This window comes from Branchiostoma belcheri, unplaced genomic scaffold (assembly GCF_001625305.1).
Source record: "Branchiostoma belcheri isolate BF01 breed outbred unplaced genomic scaffold, Haploidv18h27 scaffold83, whole genome shotgun sequence".
In the NCBI taxonomy this organism is placed as follows: Eukaryota; Metazoa; Chordata; class Leptocardii; order Amphioxiformes; family Branchiostomatidae; genus Branchiostoma; species Branchiostoma belcheri.
The window spans coordinates 1004712-1014613 of record NW_017804498.1 but is presented as its reverse complement, the minus strand read 5'-3'; the positions used below and the strand labels follow the sequence as shown (position 1 = coordinate 1014613).

Genomic DNA, 9902 nt, shown 5'->3' with positions numbered 1-9902 from the left:
AAGTTGCCTACGTTTAATACATATCTCCCGAGAACATTTCGGTTTCTTGTCTTCATCATAGTATTTCTCAGCGGAAAACTATGGTATTACTGTAAACAGAATAATTTTCTATGATTGTATATAAGGCTCCGCAAAAACAAATCGACGCGATCACAACTGGTTTCCTTACATTTTTCAAGCCTTGAAGGCGCGACAGCAAAACGTCACTGATGTTCACGAGTGGGTTGCCGATTAGGCCCAACTGACTGAGCTTCGGAAGATGCCAGAACGTGTCATCGGGGTAGCTTTTGATAGGGTTACCTCCTATCAATATCTGTTCCACAGATACTAGGCCTGTAGGGAAAAATACATCCTATACGTTGCAATCTGTGTTGTTTTCTTTCAAACCCGGGGCCGGTATTCCTCTCCTATCATTTATTATACTTAGCTAATATCGTCATACCGTCATGTCCAACAGAAAGACATAATTTATCGTTTGCAATCAAGCAACCTATAGACAGTAGATCACATGTTTAGTACCCCCTAATACTAGTATGACCCGGTCATAAAATATGATCACATTACATCTTAAGCTTAGGCCATGTTGATTTGATTGTATGGATGACATCCTCTGGGAACAGTGTGGTGAAAACATTTTTTTAGAAACGGACGAAACTTCAAATCAACACCTTACGGAAAGCGTTGTCAAAAAATTATGATAAAATCCAAGTCCATTGAAGATATAAACTTTTTGCAACACTACGGCTGTGAGCCTGTACACCTAAGATAAGGTAACGTCACATGTACAACAGACTAACTGGTGTACATGAGACAGACTTTAATCCGACGACAGTGGTAAAAACAGTCTAAGTCAAACCTGGGACAGAAACACGTAGTGCCGTCGGGTTAAAGTTTGTCTGTCAGACATCAGGCAACTGGTTTTACCACGTCGTCGCAAACATGTCAACAACGTTAACGAGTTGACCCTTCCAGGTCATGCCATACACTCTAGCAGCAACAGAACAAGGTCGGTCAATTTTAACACTTCAGTGGGCCCGTGCCAGTCTCAGATTGGTACGTGACGGTATGGCTGAACAATTTTCACGATTGAGTGGAGAATTATAAAAAAACACATAATCGTTATTGAGGGCAAACGTTGCTGGTTTTCCAATCGCATATACGATCGTATTGCATATTTACCTTCAAATGTTGCGGCTGAGACATTAGTGAGACTGTTCCCGTATATTTCTAAGACGAGAAGGTCGGCAAGATTGGCGAACGAACCGTCCTCCACACTTGTGATACTGTTACTCTATACGGGTGTTAAACAAAACATACAAGATATTTTTGGACAACAATATATTTGGTATACGGCAAAGCTGTGATTTACATGCTAATTCAAAACACTGTGAAGTTAGTGCCTTTAAATTGCCTTTAAATAGATACGGAAAACAGCTGACGACAAAGAAAGCAACATCATAAGAATCCAATTGACAAGTAACTTGTAATGTATTCAATATTTCTCTGATGATTGTTCTCTGAAAGCAAAATATGAATTTGCTGAAATGTGCTGATGAAATAGACTCACATATAGATGAAGATACTTCAGCTTTGTCAGCCTGGCAAAATCGTCCCTCCGGACTGCCGTGAGACGATTCTGGGTGAGGTCCAGCGCCTAGCAAGGTCAAGAGGGATTTTTTAAACCCAACATCTCATGGCTAGACATGGTGACAGCACACTCAAGTTATATAAACTTATCACCAACGCAGAGGACGAATACAGGACAAGACAATACTCAGGAAAGTCATGTAAAGGGCCTTTCCCAAGGGCATAAGATCGGTGGCATGTCAGGACTCGAAACCGGGACCTCTTGGTTCCGAGTCGAGCACGCTGCCGCTACGCCACACGACCCCACGAATTGCTATAAAAAAACACATATGCATGATTTATTTAGGGCAAATGTTGCTAGTTTTTCTATCGCATACTGCTCTTTATTCTCTGATGGTTTTAGTCAAGGGGAGATCTAGACTTTTACTGACTTAATATAAGCTTTTAGTATGCTATTTAAAAAAGGGAGGATGATATGGCTCACCCATAGTTCCATAGACGGGAAAGTAGATGTTGAGATGTTCTGTAGTTTATTGTTCCTCAGAACCAATGACTGCAGCTTCACCAGGTCACCAAACGCCCCGTCCTCGATAGATCTGATGTTGTTCCTTTCTAGCAGCAGCGTGGTAAGATTGTGCAGGCCAGAAAACGATGTTTGCGGGATTGTGGAGAGGTTGTTAGATGACAGGTCCAGAAACTCCAGGTTTGGGGCGCCGATGAAGGCCATGTCAGGTAGACTCTGGATGTTGTTATCGCTCAAAGTCAGACGATTTAAAGCTGACATCTTCATAAAGGTCGCGCTGTTCAACATGCCGATGTGATTTGAATGCAGGTACAGAACACGTAGCTCCTTGAGATGACTGAAGCTCCCGTCCTCTATCGCTGAAATGTTGTTAGACGAGAGGTTGAGCTCCGTAAGAAGTGAGACTCCTGTGAACGTCCCGATGCCGATGGAGGTGAGTTTGTTGCCCTGTAGGTCGAGCATCTTCAAGTTGTCAACGAAGGAATCACTGCCAAACGCAGTTATTGTTGCGATGGAATTACTATTCAGATAGAGTTTCACGAGTTGGCTCAGCCCGTCCAAGTCCGAAGCTGATACGTCAGAGATAGCGTTTCCACCTAACCGGAGAACCCGGATGTTGGGACGGAAAACGAACGGTCTGCGTGACAGTTCAGTGATGGAGTTATCTTCCAGGCTCAGTTCCAGCAGGTTGGGAAGCGGAGGGTTACGGCTCACGTCTGACAACTGATTATCATCCAACAGGAGGACTTCTGTTGAAGAGGGTATGAGTTGATTCCGAGGAAATCCTGTGAGGACTCCGTGGCTACAGTCGACAGTGGTACCATAACATCGGCACTGGGGTGCGCAGTCAAGGGCAGTCACACCTCCGGTCAGGACAGCGAGCAAACATACCAACAGGCAAGACGTCCTTGAGCGGGCCATGGTGGCCGGCTAAAAATAGAACACAGGTATAGGCGTTACCACTTTGCTTGTCACGGCGCCCAATATTGTCCATTGCCGAACGCCCAGACGTGGTTAACCATGCCAACATATACTATTAGTTTGTGAGCATCAGATAAAAGGTATTGTGAATTTTCAGGAACAGTTTCAAATGATGTTGTGACGAGAACGGTGCTAGTAAGACAAGACCTAATGCACATTTTGAAAATACTTAGTCCTTACGAAGAAATCTGAAAGCGGAATGTTTAAAACTGTATGGGCAAACTATTTACAACCCAATTCAGAAATGGCGTCATCACGCCTTCAAATTCAATGTCACTGTGATAGAATGAGCCTAAACTACATTGTATCCGCAAGACACTAGTACTGACTGCGCATTATTAGGGCACCAATGTGTATAGGATAAGACACACACTCCTTTCTGGCATGGTTGTTGACAAAAATTAGTAAAGTTGCCGTAGTATTGTGGAAATATTTTGACCTTTACAAACCGTACGTCATGCATTTCAGACGACATATAATATAACTAACCTCTTACCAGATATGTGCCGTTTGGATCTGTCTCGTTCGTCTATATTTCTACAAAGTCTCCGCCGTGTAGTTTGCTTTAGACTTTGTGTCCCGAATTAGTCCGGTCAAGCGTACAATTAATAAGTAGTCTGTCAACATTTGCTGCATACCTGTATAATGACCATGGCTCGTCTTTTGATTAATTGTATGTGTATGTGAGCTCGAGCTTTGTTGGTGTTTAATGCCTTTGCAGCCTGATGAACCTGTAGCATTATAACTCACGTCGTCCCTGTAAACGAGGTTACGAAATATCTAATTTATGGCCAAGTATGTCTTGCTTCGTGTTTTGAGGTCGTGTTGTTGAGCCACTTTTAAAGTGTTTTAGAGGGACGATCTTCAGGAGAAAACAGAAATTCCAGACATCGATGTCATGTACACTTGAGCCACCCGGCCCATTACTTAGATATCGAAATGCACTTTGTACGTCCTTTACATGCGTTTCGTGAGCGGTCGGCGTTTTTTTTTGGGGGGGGGGCGGGGGAGGGTAGGTTTTCTGATCGCAGGTAGATCGCACACGATTAGAAGTATGAAAACCTGCCTCCCTGACGGTCGGACTGTAAAATCTCTTCATGGCGACCATAAGTGGTACTGCAGATAAGGGTCCACGAGGTGGGGCATTTGCTTCGACAGTTTGGAGGCACTTTAATATCATATTCATGATTTAGATTTATCAGAGTATGATGAAATTCTAATTCTATTAGATATTTCCATGTAAGATGCATACTACAGAGAAAATTTAAGGAAAAAAGGACTTCATCAGAGACAGCTCATACACAGAAGTTTCCTTTATTATGCATATACATTTTGTATATGTATATGTAGTTACAGGTAATCCGGTCACATGATCTCATGATTCTATGAGTCATGTTACCACTCAATTAATATTTTCATTTTGCTTGTATTTTCCATGACAAAAGGTTTTTTTTATTATACTATATTGCATTACATGTAGTAACATCTATTGAGTAGCTATGAAAAGTGACACTAAAATCATCTTAAAACAATTACTATCTATACATCATGATCAATGATTTAATGAACAGCTCTTATCATCATGGAATATTATTCCATCTGACATCTACAAATATATTACAGTACAGTCTGTGGAATCTAGATTTTAAGCCTTGGCAAAACCAATAAGCAATCATGATGTACTGAAGGAGACACAATGATACATTCCTGAGGCTAAAAAAATATGTACATGTAGTATGTAAAAGATTATATGGGCTCACTCTCATTGAAATGTACAGAATTTTGGTAATGGAGGTTACAACATCATGGCACACTTTTTTCTTAAAAAGATCAGATTCTACAGTTTTTAGCTTCATCTCTCAGGAGCAAGTGGTTATTAAGTACGGACATTTAAAAACTAGGCAACTTTTTTATACCAGGTGAAGTTTACTACTATTAAAAGTAACAAACAATGGTTACGAATGTTACATTACTGTAAATTAAATTTAAACTTTTTGTTATAGGCAAGGGTGGCTACAAATGACAACAAACACTCCTTTCTTATTCCCTTAGAAACCTACTAGTAGAAAACTTGCAAAATGTCATCAAAATGGCAATGTCTTGTTTTATACGTGGCTCTAAACTTTACAATCGTCTTACAGAACAGAGGTTACAGAATTCGAAATCTGCAGTAACGGAGGTTACAGATCTCTCCAAACACGAGGCTATAATTTCTTCCAAGTCATCAACCAAACCAAGTATTGCTGTACATTTTTTGTGCAACATAGTAAGTGTAGTAGGAAAGTGAAGAAAGTAATAGTGAGGTCCGTGATTTATCTAGTAGCAACAGCATTTTGCACATTTGAAAGACCCATGGCAGCCAAGAACATGATCAGAGATAGGGCCAAATCATGAAAAGACCATTGACAATCAAAATTGAAGGTGAAGTGCTTTGCCCTTGGAATGAAGGTGTAGAAGTGTTAAGCCAGAAGCTGACAACTTATGGACCAATATTGCAACTGACATATATATACATGGCAAGAATCAAGAGATTAGAACAAAATACAATGTATTGACATTATTTTAATTTACACAGGTTTGGGGTGCCTTTTATACTTTTTAGGTGTTTGTTTTCCACCTGTCATCAAATGCTTCCTATCTGGCTTATGTTTTCTTTGCTTATTCAATTCATCAATCATGGACAAAAGTCGTTTTTCCTGTTTATCAAAACCTTCTCTTTTCATGATGTCTGGAAAGAAAAACCGTCTTTTTGATATCAGACTGTGAACTGTGTCATCATGGTAGTAGAAGATGATAGCACATGAAAGGAAGGCAAAATGCAGGGTTAGCAAAAGCAGAGATGTTAGACGAGTAATAGGGAAAAGAAGACTAGATATCTGCATAGAACCCAGTATTCCACTTAGCATGACAAATTCTATGGCAAAGGTTACAAGCAAACAAATCTGTACTTCACGGTACTCAACATTAGCCTGGACAAGTGTGTCTTTCATTGACTTCAGAGTCAATGTTTTGCACCCATACATAGCCTTGATTGTCTGTCTGTACTCTGGCATATGCAGCATACAGAAATAGCCTTTGATAAGTGGTGGAAGCAAGGGTACAACATCCAAAAGCCTTGCCTGAAGGACATTATATCCACCCACTTGCCACAACAGGCCATTTGCAAGAAGGATAGCAAAATGAAACACTGATACGTTATATATCCAGGTGGCAGCAAAGGTTGTGAAGCTTCCATCTCCAGTGAACCTAAGTCCACTAGCTAGAGTGCTGACTATGTCCTGTAAGAATGCTGGCAACATACTCATCAGCACCCTTTTGAGACTCATGAGAATAGTCCTTACAGAGGCTTGCATGGTCTCTTTCACAGCATGCAAGGCTCCTGAGAGCACTTCAAGCAAAGTTGTCACAAAACCTTGAGTTACTTCTTTGAGCTTCATGAAGCATTCTGGGATTCCTACATAAAAATGAAGAAAAACAATGGTCAGTTAATCTGAAAATGATGTGCATTCAAGTAATGAACTTCACTTTAAGCAGCTAACACATACAATCTGGTCAAACTGTTCCATAATCATGTATACATTACTGTATGTAAACTTTATTTTCATGGCAATAGAATTTACAACATATGGCTTTTGCATGCTATAAGGTTACTCTACCTTGCAATTATAAAAAGAGGTGGAAATAAACTAACCTTTGACGCAGGAGTCCAGGATGTTGATACTGTTGATACTCATAGCCACCAGCTTGCATGCTAGAATATTCAGCAAAGTCAGCAGACACTGCAAAATAAGAACTAGAATCAAGCTGATGCTATCATGAGGCTACCAATTTGGCTGAGCCATATAAGTGTCATGATAGCAATTTGATACCTTGATTTTCAACATCATGAAATGTACGTATGAAAATGAAAATCACATTTAAGTAACTTAAAAACTGAATTTTCACAGACCTGCAGGTCATAAGGCATGACTGATGATTCTTGGTCAATGCTTTCATTGTCACCAGTGGTGGTTGTGTTGTTGCCAACCAAGGTACCATTGTGGTACAGCTCTGGTCCATTCAAGTATCTGTCTGGGTAAAGCATTGACTTTGCCCTCTGACATATCTGTAACATCAGCGGATCTATGCTAATTCACAAGTCATAGAGGATTCTGTCTTGTTTTTTACACATCAAGTCACATTGGGAATTCATACAACCAAACTATGCACATTAAATTTTGTACTCAACAAGGCCGTAGACATCATGGAGTACAAAATTTAATGTGCTTTCCTCTTGATTATAACTTAGAAGGTAACTTGACAGGCATCCAAAAAACCAAAGATTTTGATAGATTAAGGCAGTTACAAAAGAGAAAAAAACATAAAGAAAGTGGTTTTGAAAATATTAAAATTTTGCTGCTTCAATATTGATCATAGACCTATCCACTACATGGGTGTTTTTCAGTGCTTTCTGAATAAAGGCATGGAAAGAAAACCTTAAGCCAAGAGAGGCCTAATTCACCACTGGTCTTACCTGGCCATTTGCCAGCAGCTTGTGCAAACCCTTTCCCAGCTGTTCCAAATGCTCCTCTTCACATTTCTCCATAGATGTCAGGTTTAAGGCCTCTAGGTCAGACAACTCTTTTGGAATGTCACAATCCTCCAACAGTACAGGTAGAAGCTTGCAACCATCTGTCTTCACTGAGTCCAGGAGTGCCCAGTCCTCCTCTTTCTTTGCCCAGAAATTGTTCAGGAAGGCTTTTGAAATGGCCACAATGATCACCTCGGTGTTTGTGATGCTGTTAATGCTGTTGTCTGTGATTGGGTGACCTGGAGTTGCATCACGACCCCGGTAATATACACTTTTTTCATAGTTCTCCTCCAGATACTGTGCTGCACACTTTACCCATGGCAAGTCTTTGTCATCATAGACAAAAGTGGCATTGTACAGCTTCTTTTCTGTCAAAAGAATGCCAGTAAAAAATGTTAATAAAAGTTGGATGGTCATGTCAAGAAATAAACATTACAATTGTATTGTCAAAATATCTAATGTTAGATCTATGAAGTTCATACATGGATACTACATATATCCCCTACAAACAGCTAAAAGGATTCAGCACCCAGGACAGGGCACATTGGCACTGTTGTTTAAAAAAAAACAAATGCCTTCCTTCCTGTGTGGTCTTGCTAACCAATGATTGAGTCTGGCTATCTTACAAATATTATCTAAGGACCTCAGGGATAATAGCACTAGGAAAAAATATTACAATTTCGTGCATTAAAAAAAACTTTTCAATACGTCACTGTTGCAGGCTAATAGCACTACGAAAAATATTATTTATTATAATTTCATACATTGAAAAAATTTTTCTTGGTTCACAGTTGCAAGGACTACCAAAGTCGAACTTTGTCCCTGGAGAAAGTATGCCAGAAGGGGATTCCCCTTACTATGTAACGACGCCATCTTGGATTTAAAGGCGGCCATTAAGGGGTGTTCTACACCACATACAAATGTCACATCAACGAAGAGAGTGTAACAACTTATCAATATGGTCAATGGGGGTTTAAAAAGATCGCCTTACATGCAAGTCAGAAACTTGGTAGAGGGCAGCATAAGTCACAGAGAGAACATTTCTCATTTGGTGAATTGGATATCAAGTACATGTTACTAGAAATACCTTGAAGTTCATCAATCATTCTACGGGCGCCCTGGTCATCCTGTCGTTGACTTTCTAGTCCAGGGGCCATTACAAAGACGACCTAACCCATTGTTGTCAAAAGAGCATCCAAGGAGGTCACCCCTGGACAGGGGAGTGTCGGCAGAAACAGGTGTTTGTGACAGTCTGCCCAGGGTCCTGTCGACTTCTCTCCGTCACTCGGACGCAACAGGCAGCCCCACATGAAGTTCACATGGCCAGAAATGCCCCCGACGCTCAAGTTGACAATAGCTTTCTATATATTTTGGCTAAATCTGCCAGGAGAAAAAGTTTTGCCCCTGAACCTGCAGGTACAGTGGTACCGTCCTTCCTGACTGCGTATGCACAATCTGAACCACTGATGATGATGCAACTACGGTCAAAGGTCATGAAGGGGCAATCACCCTAGTCTATTACATTATACCTTCGCCTTCAAGATTATGTTTTCGGGTCTGTATGTACAAGGAGGAGAAGTTGTAAATGGATCTTAGATGTTTAAAAAATCCTTTTTGTAAAGGTATTAGACTTACATATTTTGGGCCATTGTGTTATTTGGGTAGAGAAGATGATTACCTGATATAACTGATGCAAATAAGGACCTAATTTGCATAGTCAGAAAAAAAAACCTTTCGAATACGTCAGTTGTAAGGGTTAAAATTATTTGGCGAAAGTAATTGAGTAGATTTGGTATGTTGGTACGCGTTGACAAAATAAACATGACCCTAGCGGTTCTCCTAGGTAATGCAGCTGGACTCCCGCTTTTGATTCCTGGACATGCTAACAGTTACGTGTATGGTAGAGATTTTAAGTTAACAAGAGATAGCTCTTGGATTCGTCAATATATGGCGTTGGTTTAGGCCGTCTAGAAGCAGACGCTGCTTTGTTTACATAATTGATGACGACATTTTTTGGCTACACGATCGATGATAGATGATAACTCTATCTACATTTGATTCTCTCTGAACCCAAATTTTCAGCTCTCTATTTCTACATGCAGATTTTTTGCAGGACAGAATGTTTTTTCTCCAGATCTCTCTATTAGTAAATAGATAATGTGACATTCGTATTAGTACTGTTCTATTCATTGACTACTGTGTAGAAAAAAAGACACACACATATTCAGAATTAGTAGTAAA

The 9902-nt window shown here is 40.2% G+C and overlaps 2 protein-coding genes across 2 annotated transcripts in view; both read right to left on the bottom strand.

Moving 5' to 3' along the window:
- LOC109486747 (leucine-rich repeat-containing protein 15-like) overlaps nucleotides 1–3031 on the bottom strand; it is a 10296-nt gene extending 7265 nt beyond the window's left edge. Inside the window, exons 1-4 of the mRNA XM_019790634.1 lie at nucleotides 2072–3031; nucleotides 1568–1654; nucleotides 1180–1291; nucleotides 170–333 (exon numbers count right to left, since the gene is read on the bottom strand). Coding sequence (XP_019646193.1) covers nucleotides 170–333; nucleotides 1180–1291; nucleotides 1568–1654; nucleotides 2072–3031 — 1323 coding nt within the window. The remainder of the gene's footprint in view (nucleotides 1–169; nucleotides 334–1179; nucleotides 1292–1567; nucleotides 1655–2071) is intronic.
- Nucleotides 3032–5418: 2387 nt separating this feature from the next.
- Nucleotides 5419–9121, bottom strand: LOC109486868. The gene is made up of 5 exons (XM_019790778.1): nucleotides 8749–9121; nucleotides 7605–8029; nucleotides 7041–7196; nucleotides 6783–6870; nucleotides 5419–6545 (listed from the first exon to the last, which is right to left on the bottom strand). Exons 1-5 carry the CDS (start codon nucleotides 8816–8818, stop codon nucleotides 5659–5661), a joined length of 1626 nt encoding a protein of 541 aa, XP_019646337.1. The 5' UTR covers nucleotides 8819–9121; the 3' UTR covers nucleotides 5419–5658.
- Nucleotides 9122–9902: the final 781 nt, after the last annotated feature.

Excerpts from the sequence above, each read along its gene's own strand:
- LOC109486868 (XM_019790778.1), bottom strand. The coding sequence starts at position 8,818 with ATGGCCCCTGGACTAGAAAGTCAACGACAGGATGACCAGGGCGCCCGT. Across the intron at positions 8,030-8,748 it reads AATGATTGATGAACTTCAAG|AAAAGAAGCTGTACAATGCC; the intron begins GTATTTCTAGTA and ends TTCTTTTGACAG. Across the intron at positions 7,197-7,604 it reads AGCTGCTGGCAAATGGCCAG|ATATGTCAGAGGGCAAAGTC; the intron begins GTAAGACCAGTG and ends CTGATGTTACAG.